The sequence below is a fragment of the Saimiri boliviensis genome, chromosome 1 (genome assembly GCF_048565385.1).
Source record: "Saimiri boliviensis isolate mSaiBol1 chromosome 1, mSaiBol1.pri, whole genome shotgun sequence".
Classification (NCBI taxonomy): Eukaryota; Metazoa; Chordata; class Mammalia; order Primates; family Cebidae; genus Saimiri; species Saimiri boliviensis.
In genome coordinates this window covers 9,582,230-9,602,678 of record NC_133449.1, presented here as the reverse complement: position 1 = coordinate 9,602,678, position 20,449 = coordinate 9,582,230, and the positions used below count along the sequence as shown (strand labels likewise).

General features: G+C 37.5%; 1 protein-coding gene across 4 annotated transcripts in view; it reads right to left on the bottom strand.

The window, feature by feature from the left end:
* The window catches only part of TAF1B (TATA-box binding protein associated factor, RNA polymerase I subunit B), an 81,342-nt gene that overhangs the window by 30,121 nt on the left and 30,772 nt on the right, over positions 1-20,449 (bottom strand). For all 4 annotated transcript variants that reach the window (XM_074393893.1, XM_003927222.3, XM_010337948.3 and 1 more), the window contains one exon: positions 16,268-16,367. In XM_074393893.1, coding sequence (XP_074249994.1) covers positions 16,268-16,309 — 42 coding nt within the window. In that variant the 5' untranslated portion in view covers positions 16,310-16,367. The remainder of the gene's footprint in view (positions 1-16,267; positions 16,368-20,449) is intronic.

The window sequence follows — 20,449 nt, the reverse complement described above, 5'->3', positions numbered from 1 at the left end:
CCAACATGGAGAAACCCCGCCTCTACTAAAAATACAAAATTAGCTGGGCGTGGTGGCACATGCCTGTAATCCCAGCTACTCGGGAGGCTGCAAAGTTCTCAGACAAGGTGGCAGGAGGAAAAAAAAAAAAAAAGAAAAAGAAAAAAGGAATCTAAGTAACGTCTGCCTAAAGAAAAAAAAAAAAAAAAAAAACATGTTTAAGAGGTCATAATTAGAAGTATAATAAAGCCAAGATTTTAAAAATTCAGCATTAAAAAAAAATTTAGCATATATGGAATACAGACATTCAAAAACTATACTACTTGCTAATATCTACTTTTATCTTACATAAACCCTCTTGTAAATAGAAATACATTTTGGGGGGAAATATGGAGTTATTAAACTATAATTATTAAAAATATCACACCAAGATAGATATGTGTCTGCATTTCCCAGAATAAGAAGCCTGCCAGAATCCTCTCCATTAGTACTGTACTCTGCCAGTGACTTACAGAGAGTAGGGATACTTCTATCTTTTCAGCCTTGATTTTCATTATTTTCATATATTTTAAACTCAAAGACCAGTTTCTCAACAGATACAGTTCCCAAGTAGTTTTAACAAAATTCTGTTTAAAACAACACATACTTAATAAGGTATATCAGCATTTTGTTTTATACTGACCCTTTGGTTATCTGCTAATTCTACCTCTAATCTTTTGTGGAACAAGGTGGAATAACAAAAGACAGACATGGAGATAAGGCTTACACACACTGCTCAAAGTACAATCGCCATCAGAATCACTTGCAAGATGCTTACAAAAACCATCTTTTTAAAGCCCACGCTACACTTACTGAATCAATGTCTGACACTGAGTCTAAGCATCTGCAGTTTAAATAAGCTCTCCAGGACATTCCTATGCATACTAAAGCCTGAGAGCCTCTAGATATTAATAAAATTGCTATGGTTTCCCAGAAAACAGAATATGCCAGTTATAAGAAACAAAAAATGCAGAGGCTATTTTTGTTGTAAACAGGAGGAAATGCTCAGACAGTTTTGCTCTCCGAGCTTGGAAAGAGAAGCACATGTAAACATTCCAGTGAGGCTGAGATGATGGTGGCGGGGGAAGTGGGCCAGGAACACAAGAAAACACTTGCTGGCTTCTCCCTCATGGTGTCTGGGAAGGAAGAGTGGAAGGGAAACTGATCATTACGCTCACCTCAATGTCCCTCAGGTAGATTTGAAATCTGTCAGATTATTATTCTAAGAAAGATTGCACAAACAATTCCAGGCACTACATGTGGCCTACAGAGTAGGAAGGTGAACAAACCTGGAGTCAGGTTTGAAGACTGGGCAGATCAAAACAATCCAATAAGGCCTTCATTTGAAAGTGCTTAAGAAGTGACTGACAGCTCTGGAGGAGTCTTTCTCTTCTTTCAACCAAAAGAAACCCAGTTTCACGAAGGGTGTAAGATTGCTCCAAGGCAAAATGAATCATCCTGGCCAAGTGCCACACAGTGGGTTTGGCTGACCTAATATTACATCTTTTCTTTTTACTCATTCAGGGAGAAGATCAGAATGCTGCTGATCAACATTCAAAATACTGGAGATGTACTTCAGAATAAATTTCCAGTTTCCTCTTCATCCCTTCTTGCTGAGTCTAGTGAGGGATGATGAAATGAGTAATTCTTGAGATTGAGAAACATTGCCAAGGACTGTGGTAGAAACAGTATCTGTTTTACATGTTATCTATTTAGAAACTGATCTGCAGGTTTAAAATATATAAAGAAAATCAAGGCTGAAAAGATAGAAGTAGCCCTATTGTAAGTCACTGACAGAATAAATTGTATCTAATACAGACAAATATACTGAGACTCAATACTTTGGTTCAATCAATGATCTGGTTATTTGGTATGCTGTGATGAGATGGTACCCCTGAAAGGGACCAGATTTGCAGTTGATTCCACCAGGTAACCTGAAAGGTTTTTGCTAGAAGTAAATAGGGCTTCAAGTCAGCACCATACTTCAGAAAGCTGAGTCACAAACGAAGCAGCAGAAGAGGCAAAGACAGAAAAAGGAGGAGAAGGTGGTTAACTGCAAATTAATTAAGTAAATGAAAGGAACTGGCTATCTACTTGGGCTCAGGAATCACAACTCAGAAAAAGAAGATGGCTGGAAAGACTTAAAATTTAATTTGCACACCTATCTCCTCTCCTGAGCTTTGCTATTAAGTCAGGGTAATGGCAGGAAGACTCAGACTCTCACCACCTGCTTGGAAAAAGAAAACAAATCACATCAACACTCTCTGTATTCGATGTCCCTCTGCTTTAAGTAAGTTTTGTCAGATTTGTTTTTATTAAGACAGACAGGCCCACTGAAATACTAACAGAACAACTTAATGGAAAGAAACAGCTCACCTGGGATAAAAGCTTGAGAAGGATTTTTAAAGCCTTTTTTTTTTTTTGGTTTTTAGATGTGCTCTCAACTTTCTGGAATAACAAAAATAAAACAAAACCAAACACAGAAGGAAAACAGTCCCCAGCAGCCCACACACAAAACTCCACTGGCATTATCTCCATCGCCATCTCCTAGCACAATTGCACCTTTTGTCATTTCTGGTGGAGGTACAGCTGCTGAAGAAGCCAAGACTTAGTGGAGAAAGCTAAGGCATGGAAGGGGGAAAGAAAATGCTTCCTTTGTTAATGAAAAGCCGTTTCCATTTAAAAGTTTCAACATACTATAGAATAGTGAATGCACTTTTGTGAGCAAAGGCAAAAAGCACACAATGAAGAAAAACTGCCTGTCAATTAAATCAACAGTCATCTGAAGGCACCACAAACCTTTTCTTACTGAAAAAAGAGGGAAGGAAGGGAGGGAAGTAGGGAGGGAGTGTGGACATTTACTACACTTGGCTGAAGATGTGTCTAAAAGGTATAATAAATGTGACATATAGGGCTTCGAGAGTGATACAGATCCATTTAATTATAATAGTAAGAAATCACAAGTTTAATATGTTTTTTAAAAGACCACAAAGCTATAATAAATTGTTCCAGCATGCATTAAAAAAAGAGTGCTTGGGAAAGCATTTTATTGAATTTCACAAATATTACAGCGAGTTTATTTTCCTTCGTGAAGCAATACTTTAAGACAGGTAAGGACAGGCTAGAGTTTCTGTTACACAACAGCAGGCTCCTGTGATAAACCTGATTACAATACCCTGTCAGAGGCAAACTTCCTGCTCAGCTATTAAAAAAAAAAAAAAAAGAGTGCAGTGCCTCACCCTTACTTATTCTTATTGTTGTTTTGAAGCAAAGATTCAGCTGAGAAAAAGGTAATGCTAAGTGCACCTGTTAATCGAAACTGATATCAAGACTCTCGATAGCAAAGGAAAATTAACAAGTAATAAAACTATCAGAAGTAATGAGAAAGCACTGTAATTATTTATGAAAAAAGAATAAAGTGAATTCCACATGTATCATGATGCATAAACAGTCCACCTTGCATTTTTAATCTGCTCAACTTTTCTTAATGACAGTAAACCTACCATGTAGCAGCAAAAAATACTTTTTTTTTTTTTTTTTTGAGACAGGGTCTCACTCTTACCAAAGCTGTAGTGCAGTGGCACAACCACAGCTCACCGTGGCCTCCACTTTCTGGACTCAGGTGATCCTCTCACCTCAGCCTCCTGAGTAGCTGGGACCACAGGCAGGTGCTGTCACCCTCGGCTAATTTCTGTATTTTTTGTAGAGCCAGAGTTTCACCACGTTACCCAGGCTGGTCTTGAACTCCTGGACTAAAGGGATACTCCTGCCTCAGCCTCCCAAGGTGCTGGGATTACAGGCATGAGCCACCGTGCCCAATAACAAATAATATTTTTTTATGTTCAAAATCTAGTCTTCTTGGAGTTCGTGGTGAACATATTGCTTTACGTGAAATATAGTCTTGGCCCTGAGGATGAGACCTTTTTAGTTTATTATTCTTTTTTTTTTTTAACCATTTGAACTGCCAGCAAGAGCTCTTTTTAGAAACATGTTGCCAACTTGCACAGACAAACACAAACCTTATGAACAAGTACAAAATTATGAACTGGTGACCAATGAGGATTTGCCAACTGAACAGGAGACAATAATTTGTTTTGGCCCCAGGATCAGAGCTGGTAAAAACCTACTGGAGTCCTCCTTAATATGTGTCTGTTCTGCAAACACTCTGCTGATTGTTGCATAGCCAGGTTCCAATTTCACATATCTGTAGTAATGAAGTTTAAAAGATGGTATCCAGAAGAATAGATAATCGCAAAATAACTTCAGTTTGACTTTGGAAGGGTTATGTGATCAGTGTTGCAGAAGATTTACCTTGGCCATTACTCGGAATTTAGTTTAGGTGAGTGTAAAACCAAGTTCCCATTCTCTCCTTCTGAGAGGGAGATGTGAAGAAAGCCCCGGGCATGCTGGGTACTGGGGCATACTGGCCCAGGATGAAACAAAATCACAGGTAATCCACACAAAATTATCGGCTTCCCTTAGCAAACATGAGGTATGATTCTAAAAGAAATATAAATGCAGCCTCAGATACATTTTCTAGCCTGAGTAATTCATTATTGGTTTCAGTACACTGGTAAGAATATGAACTGCTAAGTTTTTCATGAGTGATACTGACACACCCGTACCTCTTAATTTTTAAATGTCCTTGCTTACAAGAAGAAGTTATATCTCTTATATATTTACCACTAAAATTTAACAGAATGTTTTTTTCTTTAAATTTCTCTTAACCAAATGCCACTATTTAGTGGCCTTCTGATATACTGTGTAATAAATGCATCAGAAGCAGTCTGGAAATTTCCTACCTATGTGAGAAAAACTCCCCAACAGATTAATTTGAATTTTTCTGAAAATAAAGTATTTAAACTTACTGTTTTATAGCTATTTCAAATCATGTAATCAATAAACACAGACTGAGTCCTTATTTTGTATACAAATTATAGTAGGTCTTATGGAATCTATAATACAGATAACAAAATAGTAGCACTAAATATGGTCTTTATGCTCAATTAATTTACACTTTTAGTTAGGGATGTAAGACATATACAAACAAACCATGCATGAAAAACTGCCTTTTACTCCTCTTTTATAAATTCTATTTAGATGACATCCTTTAGCTGTCTTCAAAATTTTGAAAAATGCAAGCGAATACATCAAACATATCTGTAAGCTACGAAGCATGATAATAATAAAAACCTATGAATCCATTACCTGACTTAAGAACTAAAACATTATCAATATTGTTGTATCTACCAGTGTACTTCTTCCCTACCCCAGCCCTCTGTTTCCCACTCCAGAGGTAACTAGTTCACTGAATTTTGCTCATTGTTAACTTGCCTTTTAAAAAGATGGTATTATACCATAGTATGTAGTTTTCTGAGCTTTGCCCTTTTTTAAAGTTAATATTATTATTTGAGACAGGGTCTTGCTCTGTCATCCAGGCTGGAGTGCAGTGGCATGATCATAACTTACCGCAGCCTTGACCTCCCAAGGCTCAAGCAATCTTCTGTTGTCAGCCTCCCCAGTAGCTGAGAATACAGGCAAGCCACCATGTCTAGCCTGAGCTTTGCCTTTCACACTCTATATAATGTTTCTTAGGTTCATTCATGTTGCTTGTAGCTGCAGTTCATTAATTTTCATAGCTGTTTAATGTACCATTATATGACTATATCATATTTTATCCATTTTCCTGTTGATAGACATTTAGATTGTTTCTGGTTTTGTTTGGCTTATTTTTTCATTACTTGGCTACCTTGTTTCAGTCTTCTAAAGTACTCAGGAGTAATGGACCAGGATGAACATAACTTATAATCAATGATTCAGAAATAAAATTACACAGATACACAGGTAGGTAGGTAGATAGATACGGAAAATGGCACAAATGATCAAACAATGGGATAAAATGCTGACAACAGTTAAATCTGGGTACAGGAAATATGGGTCTATATCCCATATATTTGTACTATTCTTAGTTTTGCAACTTTTCCATAAATCTAAAATTATTCCAAAATAATTTTTTTAAAGTGCGCTCCAAGATGTAAGTAAAAAAAAGTGCAGTGGTTGTTACCAAGACATAATCTCATATTATTTTCTATACTTATCTTTCCACCAAAATCTCTAAGAAGTCTCTCTGCTTTCTGATCCTGTCCCTTCACTCGACATTAATTTAAAAAGATGAAAGATAACTGCTGGCAAGGATGCAAAGAAAAGGGAACTCTTGCACATTGTTGGTGAGAATGTAAGTCACCATAGCCATCATGGAAATGAAATAGAGGTCCCTCAAAAAACTTAAAATAGAACTACCGTATGATCCAGCAATCGTACTTCTGGGTATATATCCAAATAAATCAAAATCAGTATGATGAAGGGGTTCACTGCAGCATAATTCGCAAAAGCCAAGATATGGAATCAACCTAAGTGTCCATTGATGGATGAATGGATAAAGAAAATGTAGCACATGTATAGAACGGGAAACTATTCAGCTTTAAACTAAAAGGGAAATTCTGTCATTTGCGACAACATGGGTGAACCTGGAGGACATTATGCTAAGTAAAATAGGCCAGGCACAGAAAGACAAATACTACATGATCTCACTTATATGTAGTATCTAAGGCTGGGTGAAGCTGAGAAGGGAGGGAATGGGGAGTTGTTGGTTAAAGGGTACAAAGTTTCAGAAGACGGAAGGAACAGGTTTTGAGATCTACTGCACAGCAGTGACTGTAATCAATAATGGATAGTCATGCATAGCTTAATGACAGAGATACCTTCTGAGAAATGCATCACTGGGCAATTTCATTATGTGAAGACTGTACTTAAACTAGTACAGCCCACTACACACCTAGGCTATATGCCATAGCCTATTTCTCCCAGGCTACAAACATGTACTGCATGTTACGTGCTGAACAGTGTAAGCAACTGTAACATGATGCTAAGTATTTATGTATCTAAACATAAAAAGGTACAGCTAAAATATGGTATAAACAAGCTGTACACCTCTATAGGGCACTTACCACGAATGAAGCTTGCAAGACTGAAAGTTGCTCTGGGTGAGCCACTAAGTGGTGAGAGAATGTGAAGGCTTACAATATTACTGCACACTACACAAACACTATACACTTAGGCTACACAAAATTTATATTAAAAAAGTCTTCTTTCTTCAGTTACAAATCATCTTACTGTATTTTTTTCTATAAAACTTAAAAAAATTTTAAACTTTTTGACTCTTGTAATAAAACCTAGGTGAAAACACAAATATACTGTACAGCTGTACAAATATGTTTCCTTTCTTTATATCCTTATTCCATAAGCTTTTTTCTATTTAAAAATTTGTATCTTTTTACTTTTTAAATTTTTTTGTTAAACACTAAAACACAAACATACACATTAGCCCAGGCCTGCATGGCGCAGGAGCAATAGCACACACAGGGCCGTCGTCTCCTGTGACAACGATGCCTTTTTCCAGAATAACTCCTGAGGAACCTGCCTCAGGTTCTTAACTTTTTTTTTAATAAGTAGAAAAAGTACACTCTAAAGTAATGATTGAAAGTTTAGCAAATACACAACCCCAGCAACAGTAACACAGTTATTATCATGTATTGTGTATTCCAAATGATATAAATATATTATCACATGTACCGCAGAAATAGATACATATATCATGTATCAGTTAAAAAATTAAGCATACCAAAAAAATTCTTATACCTTAGAGGGAAATAAAGTTGGGGGAATAAAAGAAATGGGAAAGTAATTTTAAAAAGGTATTCTGTACCGTACATAATTGTGTATGTTATACTTTTTTTTTTTTTTTTTTTGAGATGGAGTTTTGCTCTTGTTACCCAGGCTGGAGTGCAATGGCACGATCGCGGCTCACCACAACCTCCGCCTCCTGGGTTCAGGCAATTCTCCTGCCTCAGCCTCCTGAGTAGCTGGGATTACAGGCACGTGCCACCATGCCCAGCTAATTTTTTGTATTTTTAGTAGAGACAGGGTTTCACCATGTTGACCAGGATGGTCTTGATCTCTTGACCTGGTGATCCACTCACCCTGGCCTCCCAAACTGCTAGGATTACAGGCTTGAGCTACCACGCCCGGCCTATGCTATACTTTTATACCACTGGAAGCACAGGTCTGTTCATAGCAGCATCACCAGAAACTCACGAGTAATATGTTTTGCTAAGAGGTTATGAAGGCTACATCATTAGGTGACGGAAATTTTTCAGCTCCATTACAATCTCATTGGACCACCATTGTATGTGATCCACTGTTGACTGAAACAGTTATACAGCACATTACTGTATTGTATAATTTAAAATAATAGAGTAAATTTCAAGTGTCTCACCATAAAAATGATAGGTTAGGTGACAGATAAGTTAATTAGCTTGATTTAATCATTTCACATGGTATACATATTGCAAATCACACTGTACCCCATACATGTATATAATTATAATTTGTCAATTAAAAACAATATTACTTCAGAAAAGAAAAAAATAGGTCAACAAAAGGGATTATTACTATGGCAAGCAATAACATGGTTTATTTAGGAAAAAAGATTTAAGCAAAGATCAGATTACTGACAATATTCATGAATAAAGACTACAATTTCTTAGGTAACATCTAAAAAGCATCTGAATACTGACTCTATTTCTAAATGTCTAAAAACTAGTATTCACAACACTTCTGTGTCTGCCCATGAAGGACTAATGACTATGGGAATTGATCTTCCACTATATCCAACAGAAAACTGGAAAAAATACACGAAAGAACAGTTCAAGCATTGGACAACAGACAGCATGGGACACTAATCCCTAAGAGAAGAGAAACAAATGGCTCCAGCTTACTGCCTTGAGGCAGTTTCCAAACTGCAGAGCAACAGTGGGAAGTGAAACAGAGCTAAGTGGTCTTGATGAGCTGAGGAGAAAGACTGGAGCTCCCAGAAGCTGAGGTGGCTAAAATTTGCAAGCCGAGTACCAGAAAGGATAAAATGCATAGACAGAGAGATCCAGATACCTGTAAAGGGGACCTCTCATGTGTCTGGCTGAGTATCAATATGTGCATATATGAGAAAATATCTGAGGCCAGGCAAAAAAAAAAAAAAAAAAAAAAAAAAACAGAAAAGCAGTAGATCAAACAATTTCCAAAGCTCAAAGAAGGAAACAGCCAAAGTGCTGAGACTTTGTAATACCAGGTGCATTGGGTAGAATCTTTAGTAGGGATGTCCCTTAGTAGTGAGGCTAAAATATCCAGAAAAAGAGACTATTAACACCAAACCACGCACACCAAAACTTAAAAACAAGCTTCCAAAAGATTAAACTGTTCAAGTTACTTAATTATATACTAGAACAAAAAATCTAGCACTCAACAATGTAAAATTTACAATGACTGCATCCAATAAAAAATACCAGACATGCAAAGGGGCAGGAAAATGTGATACATAACCAATCAATAGAGACAGACCCAGAAATAACAAAGACAATGGGATTGGTAGACTAGGGTTTTAAAACATCTATTACAAATATTGTCAATACAGTCAAGAATATAAAAGAAAACAAGAATATAATGAGAAGAGAAAGAGAAGAAATAAGACTAAAATTGAAGTTCCAGAAATGAAAAATACAGTATCTGAAATGAAAAACATATTGAATGGGTTTAACAACGTATTAAAAGATATTCAAGAAGATCACTGAATTTGAAGATATAACAATAGAAATTATCAAAAGAAAACAAACTAAGCAGAAAGACTGGAAAAATAAAAAGAAGCAAAAGCCTCAGGGAGCTATGATACAATATCGAGCGGTCTAACATGTAATTAGTGCTCCAGAAAAAAGCAAGGGGAGGCCAAAATAATTTGAAGAAATAAGGGATGAAAAATGCCCAAATTGTTGAAAACTGTACACCCATAAATCTAAGGTAAATAAAACCCAAGCAGAAGGCTGGGTGCAGTGGCTCCCGCCTGTAATCCCAGCACTTTGGGTGGTCGAGGTGGGTGGATCACCTGAGGTCAGGAGCTCAAGACCAGCCTGGCTGACATGGTGAAACCCTGTCTCTGCTAACAACAACAATACAAAATTAGCCAGGTGTGGTGGCGCATGCCCGTAATCCCAGGTACTCGGGAGGCTGAGGCAAGAGAATCACTTGAACCTGGAGGCGAAGGTTGCAGTTAGCTGAGTTCGTACCACTGCACTCCAGCCTGAGCAACAAGAGCAAAACACTGTCTTAAAAAAAAAAAAAAAAAATTAAAACAACAAACAAAACCCAGCAGAAGAAACATAGAGCACTGTGACAAAGCACATAATAATCTAATTGGTGAAATCCAGTGATAAAGAGAAATCTTAAAAAGCAGATAAGGGAAAAAAGGCACATTACATAGAGAATAGTAAAGATAAGAATTATAGCAGATTGACATCAGAAATTAGGCCCGAAGACAATGTAATGACATCTTTAAAGTAGTGAAAAAAAGGTATGAACCCAGAATTCTATACCTACTGAAAATATCTTTCAAAAATTAAGGCAACGTTAGGACTTTTTTTTAAGAACAAGAAAAGCCACAATAATTCATTGCTAGCAGATCTGTACTAAAAGAAATGTTAAAGGACTTTTTTTTAGACAGAAATAGGGATCTAAATGAAAAGATTATCAGAAATGGAAAATACACAGGTAAATAAAAAATGACTTTTCTCATTTTAAATCTCTTGAAGAGATAAATGACTGCTTACAGGAACAAAAAAATTCCCAATGCATTATGGGACTTATAATAAGGTAGAAGTGAAATGTTTGACACTAAAGGATGGGAGGAAGGAAGTGGAAGTATTCTGTTGTAAGGGTCTTACCCTATACAAGTAACGGCATATTATCAGTTGAGGTAGACTGAGAAAAGGTAAAGATGAATACTGTAAACCCTAGTCAATCACAAAAGAAAGGGAACAAAGAGGTATAGTTAATAAATCAGTAGTGGAGATAAAATGAAATTATAAAAATATTCTTAATTAAGCCTGGGCATCATGACAAGACCCTTGTTTATAAGAAGTTTTTTTGTTTTTGTTTTTGTTTTTGTTTTTTAATTAGCAGGCTATGGTGGTATGTGCTCATAGTCCTAGTTACTAGGGAGGCTAAGGCAGGAGGAGTGCCTAAGCCCAGGAGTTTGAGGTTACACTGAGCTATGATCATGCCACTGTAATCCAGCCTGGGTGACAGAATAAAACCCTACCCTTAAAAAAAAAAAAAAAAAAAAAATTCTTAAATCCAAAAGAAGGCAGGAAAAGAAGAAAAAAGGAAAAAAAAACAACAAAAAAACAGATGAGACAAGTAATAGCAAGATGGTAAATTCAAAACCAACTATATTGATAATTATATCAAATGTAAATGGCTTAAACACACAAATTAAAAGGCAGAGATTATCAATTAGATGTTTAAAAATCAACACCCAGTGACATAATAACTACAGAAAACCACTTTAAATATAAAGACACAGATAGGTCAAAAATAAAAGATTGAAAAAAGATATACTGTGCAAACATCAATTTAAAAAAACTTGGAGTGGCTATATTAGTATCAGACAAGTAGATGTAAAAACAAGAAATAGCATCAGGAAAAAAAAGTGACATTAGATAATGATAAATGAGTCAATTTATCAAGAAGACAAAATACTATAAATGTTACACACCTAGTAAAAGAGCTCCAGTAACCAAGCAAAAACTGATTAGGATGTGAAAGAAAAAGTTGCAATCATAGTTGGAGACTTCAAAACTCTTCTCTCAGTAATTGATAGGATGAGTAAAAATTAGTATTTGAATGGTTTCAGATCAAATAAACATAACTCCTTTCATCTCTTAATTTACAAAACTTGTCTCAAATTGTTAAAATTTAAAAGAGGAAGAAAACAGTTTAGATGTGATACAATACTAAGAAAATAATATTTCAGATTGAAATCTTGAATCGCCATCAGAAATAAATGCAACTATTATAGTTGTAGGCACTTCTAATCACACTGCTCATAAGTGGGCAATGTAAATCTTTTTCTCTTTTTCTTGCGATAGAGTCTCACTCTGTTACCTGGCTGGAGTGCAGTGGTGAAATCTCAGCTCACTGCAATCTCCGCTCACTGCAACCTCCCAAGTAGCTGGGACTACAGGCGTGCAACACCATGCCCAGCTAATTATTGTATTTTTAGTAGAGACAGGGTTTGACCATGTTGGCCAGATGGTCTCGATCTCTTGACTTTGTGATCCACCTGCCTCGGCCTCCCAAAGTGCTGAGATTACAGGTGTTAGCCACTGTGCCCAGCTGGTAATGTAAATCTTAACTAAAGGCACATGCTAGGCTTCTGGGAAATGTAAGTCACAGTGGCTATTACAGAAACAGTCTTTTAATTTGGTGCATTATCACTCTCTCTTGCAGTCCCCTAAACATTTAGTAATAATGGGATCTATTACTATTTGAAAGAACACAGAAAATAAATTTTTTGAAAATAATTACTTTTAAACTGTGAAATTTGAGTGTCTATGTGAGTATATTGAAAATAAACTAAAACTAAAAACTAAAACTAAAGTTTAGAAAACTAAACTTCTTAAAAAGGAAATTATCGGTTAGATGCCATTTACAAGCATATACTGTAAACTCAGTGCAGGAAATGATATCCTTTGCAAAAAGTTGAATATATGGTAACCGAAATTATAAAATAATATCATCATGAGAAACAAGATACATTATCCTTTCCCATATCCATGGGCCTCCTGGAACCTAATTTGAGAAAACCTAGAAATGAAGGACAAGGTATAGCTCAGTAAGTAGAGCACTGGATTACAGATGAAGAGAAACCCTAGAAATGAACACATTCAAAAGTTAACAGAATCTCAAAAAAAAAAAAAAAAAAAAAAAAGTTAACAGAATCTAAAATGAAAACTTTATTTTCCAAAATGGTATCTTTTTTTTTTTTATCCAAGCAGCTTGATTGTCCTCTTAATCCCTATCTTGGGGGAAACGTTTTTTCAGCCTAGGGTATGGAAGGGAGCCTACTGCCATTTGAATATCTGCAATATGTCTGCATTTTGAATATATTATCTCAAATAATACTCAGGAAAAACCCTAATGAACAATAGGTTTACTTATTCCAAAGGCATATTTCTTCTTAGATTTGTTTCCTTATTGGAAAAATAAGAAAATTGGACTAAATGACTTCTAAATTTCCCTCCAACTTTAATATTCCATGATTCTACATAAAGTATTCTGGTGTCTGTTCCTGAGAAGCTTATAACTTGGTTAGTGAGTTAAAGATAACAACATGATGATTTCAGGCACTAGCAAAACATACAAATAACCTTAACTAAGCAAAAATTGAGTAGTGAATGTCTCTGAGAATTTTTGGAAATTAAGAGAGAAAAGGGGAAAGTGGAGGGAAGGAAGGGGAGGTGGGGAGAAAGAAGGGAGAGATACAGAAGAAAGAAATTTTTATTAACCAAGACAAAGCTGATAGCTAATGCAAAAGCGATAACTTAGTTTTACTGGTCGCTCTAGGAAAACTGAATAACCATGAGGACATAAAGACATATACCTAGAGTTAGGGAAGCAAATGTCCAAGCTTGCTTTCTGCTCTCCAAATCTATTGAAATTGCTCCCACTCAAGTTGTTCTGAGGGTGAAATCAGTTTCGGTTTAAAAATCTAATTCAAAATAAACCATTAATTAATTACATTTATACAATATCCTTTATAGTTTTTCATGTGGAGAATCAATTATTCTTTCTGTACCAGTGCCACCTTCTATTTGTGTCATGTATAGTTTACAAAAGTTCTTTCACATCTGTGATCTCATGTGATCCCTGCTAAACCTCTGCATGATAAATAGTTTAGCTGATATCCCAATTTTACATATAAGCAGACACCTCAGAAAGACAGAATGCCTTGCCAAGGTCACACAGATGGTAGTCTGACTTAGAACTACAGTGTTTAGGCTTTTTGCTCATTGTATCATCTTTTAGCCTATTTGCCGACTTTTCTGCCCTTCTCACTATCTTAGTTCTTCAAACCCTTAAACAGGTTCTATGAAGATGCAGTAAGAATTTGTTACACTATACCTCTATAAGTACTCATTTTGGAGCACTGAGCCAGAAGGAAATGGATAACTACAAATACAGCTGTATGGCATGAAACATACCACAACACTTTTTATCTCAGGTTATTAAATACTGGCAGAATTTGGACTGAGTTAGCATGTGGGTCACTATGAGTGACAGCTCCTTTGGAGTGGGCAGCTCCTGTCTGCAGGCAGGCTGTCCTTAGAGCACATGGATGCCCAGGTCCACAGCTGTGGCTTGGGTGGCTGCAGTGGCACCTGGGGAGCTCCTGCCCCAACTCAGAAGGGATGGCTAGCTTTAGAGAGAAGTAACCTGCTCCAGGGCCTTCTTTCTGCTGAGAACTGAGGAAATGACGGGATGATCTGCCTGCAGAGAGGAGCTGTCCAATCCAGAGTCTCCTTTCTACTAGGATCTCAACACTCATCAGGACACACTGCCTGCAGAAAGGAGCTGCCCTCTGTGGGAGACTGAGTTGTTCTATCACTCAACAAAGCTCCTCTTCAGTTTGCTCACCCTCTACTTATCAGTGTACCTCATTCTTCCTGGTTGCAGGACATGAACTCGGGACCCACAGAATGGCAAGGCTAAAACAGTTGTAACACAAACAGGGCCGAGACATGCCCCTTGCTCGCCATGCTGTGGGCAAAGAGAAGGAAAGATGAGCTGTGGCCCTTCGGGGAGTCCAGACCCGGGAGCTCCCTGAGCCAAGGCTGTGGCTCCCTCTTTGAGGCCCTGTGGTTCCTGGCATCTCCAAGCTCCCAGGCACCACCATGTTCCCCAGTACCAGCCGCAGAAACTGCTTGCAATGTGACTGGTCTGGCCACAGCTTCATTGAGACCTTGCAACCATGCTGGCACCTGGAGCTGCCTGCCTTGCTGCAGCAGGTGGCATGTCTGACTGTGCGCCATGGCCAGACCCCACGATTGCTCAGATATCCATCACCATTCCATGCCTGACTTGCCCTTGGCAGGCATGAGAACCAGGCAGGTAGTGTGTGCCAAGCACAGCCTGCCAGGCGGCGTGGGTGAAATGAGCCTAGTGGGCCCAAGCAAAACTTGGGCAAAGGTATCACCAGCCACAAAGGCTTCCAGCCAGAAAAAAAGCACCCCCAAGATCCCGTACAAATATGACATCCTTCCTATTGCCTTTGATATTATAGCATAACTACAAAGAGAATTACTTTACAAAATACTCAGGGGCTCTACGAGCTCTGCCAGGAGCACTCTTAATGCTTTAAGCACCTACTGTGCCATCATCATTATTGATTTTCTCTTCTTCAATGATATATTCTCTAATTCTGTCAGATCTGTGTTTGTCAATGGATTTGCAAGCACTTTTCCTACATTAATTTCAAACAGAACATATTTCATGCTGAAACTTTCACAAAATTTGCAATTTCACTTTGTGTCTGCATTATATGAACACTGACAGGCTGGAAAGGGACACACCTCCACATTAAGTTGAACATCCAAGGATGGATATCTGAATAGAAGTTACTTTTCATCAAAGTCAGGCCACTGTTAAACAGCACTCAACAAATGACTCTTACACTGCCAACAATGTCAAGGTCATGAAGTTCTATGAAAATAATTCCTTAAGTAGGTGAAAAGAGGAAAGCATTTAATATTTAGTACACCAAAAAACTTCTGATGAGAACCAAGGGGGATAATCTTTAAGTATCATCCATAGTGACATAAACTCATAATCAAAGGACAGAAATCCTTCCACTGGAGACATCGGAAAACAGATCTAGGAAAAGATAAACTAACGTAAGTGAAGAACTTAAAATAGTGCCTTTAGAAACATGGTAATAACTTTCTTCTCTTTCCTCCATAGCAATATAGTGTGCAAATAACAACACAAAACACATCTTTTATTTAAAAAAATTTTTTTTGAAATTACCTAAAGCTCTCTACATAAAAGTTCTCAAGTTTAGTCTCAACATATCATACTATAGCTATATTTTGAGAATAATCTAAAGGATTAGAGAAATCCACACAGGAAAATAAAAAACAATTCTACTCTTCATTAAATTATGACTGATATTCCATATTTGAATAGAACATAAAGCCAGATTACATTTTTAAAAGCCCCAACACCAAATAATAAGTCAAGCAAAAAATAGAAATCACCATACTCTTTTCTTATTAGAGACTAGAAAGTAGAAATGAGAATAACTTACCTCTGTACCAAAGATTCCTCTGTCACGCCCATATAATTTCATCTGTTCTGGAAAATGCTGAAAAGCATTTATGTAAGGAATATGGTCCTCTTCAACAAATCTGCATTTTTAAAAAGAAAAAGTTTTAATGACAGCTATATACTGATATAGCAGAGTAAATGCTTTAAGAAAATCTCTTCCAAAACCTAAAATGCAATTTAAAAAAAAAAAAGAAAATCTCTTAATTCAAAGACAAGGATAAGAAGTAGTTAAGCATATTCTATTTCTCGCATATTTTTAAGGATGATAAATCTGATCATATCTATTATTCTCTTTACCTGTACGTTGGACTATTTAGCCAATTACTGAATGATTCTCTTAAGTTCCTGACTAAACAGATTAAATATGTCTAAGAAGGGCTGGGCACAGTGGCACATGCTTGCAGCCCTAGCTATTTCGGAGGTAGAGACAGGAATGCTTGAGCCCTGGAGTTTGAGGCTCTAGTGAGCCATGATCACATCACTGTACTCCAGCCTGGGCAATAGAGTGAGATTCTGTTATAAAAAAAAAAAAAAGTGTCCAAGAAGTGTCTCTTTTACCTGTTAGTTCACTACCAGCCTTTCCAACATGGCATTCCCTGTATCCCTAGCTCCCCTCATGTGATAGGCTCCTACACATAAATCACTTTCAAGGAGATCTACCTTGATCCCCATTTTCTGTGAGAGCCTACCTCCCTTGCCTACCCTTCTGTCTCCAATACCTGTAATAGTGCACAGTAGATGTTTGTTGATAAAAGAACCATTAAGGGGAGGGATCTTGCCTGTTTGCTCACCATTCCACCCCAATGCCTGGTACACAGATCAATATTTTGAGTCAATTATTGAGTCTGAAGAAAATAACACATATATATAAATAGACAAATATATTTATTTATAATTCATTAATTTAATAACAATGTATTGACTACTATATATCCAGTAGTATTCTAGGCTGCAGGGAAACAGCAGTGAAACAGAAAAACATTCTTGTTCCTATGGAGTTTACATTCCAGTGAGAAAAGAAAGATACAAAACAGATACGTGAAATCTAGAGTACGTTAGATAGGGTGAAATGTTAAGAAGAAAAATAAAGGAGAACTGAGAATGAGAAATGGGGGTCTTGCAACCATGTCAAGTATATACGTATACCTATGCATAAGATTTTTCGAATAAGAAAATTAAGGAAAGTGAGCTAAAGACAGGAATAAGTACACAAAATGCACTGCTTTGAAGACTCTGCTGTTGCTAGAGCTGGGCTGACATTTGGCTTTCAGCTTTGTAGCACTTAAAGGACAAAACTGATTCAACTTTTTTTTTTTTGAAACAGTCTCACTCTGTCACCCAGGCTGGAATGCAGTTGTACAACCTCAGCTCACTGCAGCCTCCACCTCCCGGGTTCAAGTGATTCTCCTGCCTCCTCCTCCCAAGTAGCTGGAATTACAGGTGCCCACCATCATGCCTAGCTAATTTCCAATTTTTTAGTAGAGACAGGGTTTTACCATGTTGGCCAGGCTGATCTTGAACTCCTAACCTCAAGTGATCTGCTCGCCTTGGCCTCCCAGTGCTGGAATTACAGGCATGAGTCACAAAGCCCAGGCTCAACTTTAATTTCAAATTTAAAAATGTGCTTTCTTTAACTTTTAGTCTACTGAAAGTTGAGAATTAAATATTTATATAAAAATGGTGTTAAAGCTTCCCAGCTGTTTTTATTAGTATATTTAGTTTATATAGTATTTATGCACAGTAATTGGTATTTGTATTATTTTGAAACTATATTTTTGGTTTAAGATTATTTTATATATAAGATGTAATGCGTATCTGTCACTTTCAAAACTGCCAGGTATTCCACTATGTTAATGTGCTCATTATTTATGTAGTCTTCACTCCCATGTGATAACATATGCCAGCACTGTGTGAGTGTTAGGAGTCTGCAGAGATAAGTAAGAGATGAAGGGTCCTCTGTACTCCCACTCTAATAGGTCAGAAAAACAGCCTGAACTTGAGTCAGTACAGACTCTGTCTCAAGCAGCACAACAGAGGCACACTCAGTTCTGTAGCAGCAGAGGAATAAATGAGAGGCCTGCCTGGGGAAAGCAGAAATGTCCTCAAAGAGCAGGTCCTGGGCATCTGGAGTTGTAACAGTTTCTCACCATTTATAAATAGTCTGCTCTTAGCCTCTTAAAACATTGTTTTTTTTCTTTTTAACTTTAAATTTCCTTTTAGAAAAGTATTTATTTTTCAAAGCAAAAAAAAAGCTGCTTACTCAAAGTTCTGAACAATCTATTTCCCTTCCTAGATATTTTCAGCTGCTTTTCTAGATCAATCCACGACGTTGATACAAAAACTGGCATAGACTAAAAGCATTCCATATGCCTCTCCTGACCAAGAGACTTTAGCCATGTCCCCTGGAAACACTGTCTCTACTTATAATTATGTAATTTTCTGAAGTTTCAATCTATGTTGGATGAGAAATTTAAGAAACTCATCCTTCATCTCAGATCACTGAAAAAAGCACTGCATTAAAGTCATGTCTACCTATAAAACAGATCCTGAACCCAGTCACCATGATCACTGCCATAATTCAAGCCACCATCATTTTGCCTGAAGAAATAGCAAAAGACCACCTGGTCTCCTTGCTTCTACCCTTCCCTTTCTAGAACCCATTTTCTACAGCTGCCTGAATTATCTTTTAAAAACACCAATCAGATCCTATCTCTACCGCTGCAACCTTCCAGTGGCTTGCTCTCACACTTAAAACCCGGAGTCCTCCTGGGGATGAGTTTTCTTCTGGAGTGCTGTGTCCTGAAAACAGAGACTGCACAACTTTGTAACTTTGTACACATATTGAAAACCACTGAATTGTATATTTTTAAAGGGTGAATTTTTATATATAAATTATACCTCAAGTTTTAATAATCCAAATTCCTAACTTGGTTTTTACAAAGACAGCTATCTGCCTCTGACTATCTGTTTACCCTCATCCTCCTACTCCGCCTTAGAATTCTCTGGCTCTGGTCACACTAGCTCTCTCCTCTGCTCCTTCATCACACCGCTCCTGCTTTAGGGCTTGGCACTGGCAACCTCTCTCTACTTGGAACACCAGCACAGCAGTCCCCCCTTATCCTCTTTTTTGTGTTGCATGGTTTCAGCTACCTGTGGTCTAAAAATAGACAATGGATGATTCCAGAAATAAATGAGTCATACGTGTTAAATTGTATGCCATTCTAAAGAGCATGATGAAATCTCAAGCCATCTCTCTCTGACCCACGGGATACAAACCCTCTCTTTGTCCAGCACAGCCAAGCTGTAGACGCTACCCACCGATGTGTTAGCTGTAGTTAGTTGGCTCATGCTCAGATCTATTGTCAGAGTGTTGCAGTGTTTGCATTCAAGTACCCCATATAGTTTACTTAATAACAGCCTTGATGCTCAAGGGTAGTAGTACCAGTACACTGTAACAACTGTTCTATTTTATTATTAGGTATTGCTGCCAATCTCTTGCTATGCCTAACTTATAAATTAAACTTTATCACAGTAATGTACACATAGAAAAAACATAGTGTATACAGGGTTCTGCACTATCTACATTTTCAGGTATCCAATGTCTTGGAACATAACCTCTGTGGATAAGTCAGGACTACTGTACTCTTGATATTCACACTGGCTCTATTTTCATTTAAGGTACAGATTAAATGCTACCTTCTTGGTGAGTCCTTCCCAAAGAACCAATCTAAAGTAGCCATCTAGTCATTCTCTATCATACCATCCTATTTCAATCTTCTGAATAGCCTTTCCGTGTCAGATTATTTTCTTTTTTTTTTTTTTGAGACGGAGTTTCGCTCTTGTTACCCAGGCTGGAGTGCAATGGCGCGATCTCGGCTCACCGCAACCTCCGCCTCCTGGGTTCAAGCAATTCTCCTGCCTCAGCCTCCTGAGTAGCTGGGATTACAGGCATGCGCCACTATGCCCAGCTAATTTTTTGTATTTTTAGTAGAGATGGGGTTTCACCACGTTGACCAGGATGGTCTCGATCTCTCGACCTTGTGATCCACCCGCCTCAGCCTCCCAAAGTGCTGGGATTACAGGCTTGAGCCACTGCGCCCGGCCTAGATTATTTTCTTATTTATCAGGTTGGTGCAAAAGTAATTGCAGTTTGAGCCATTAA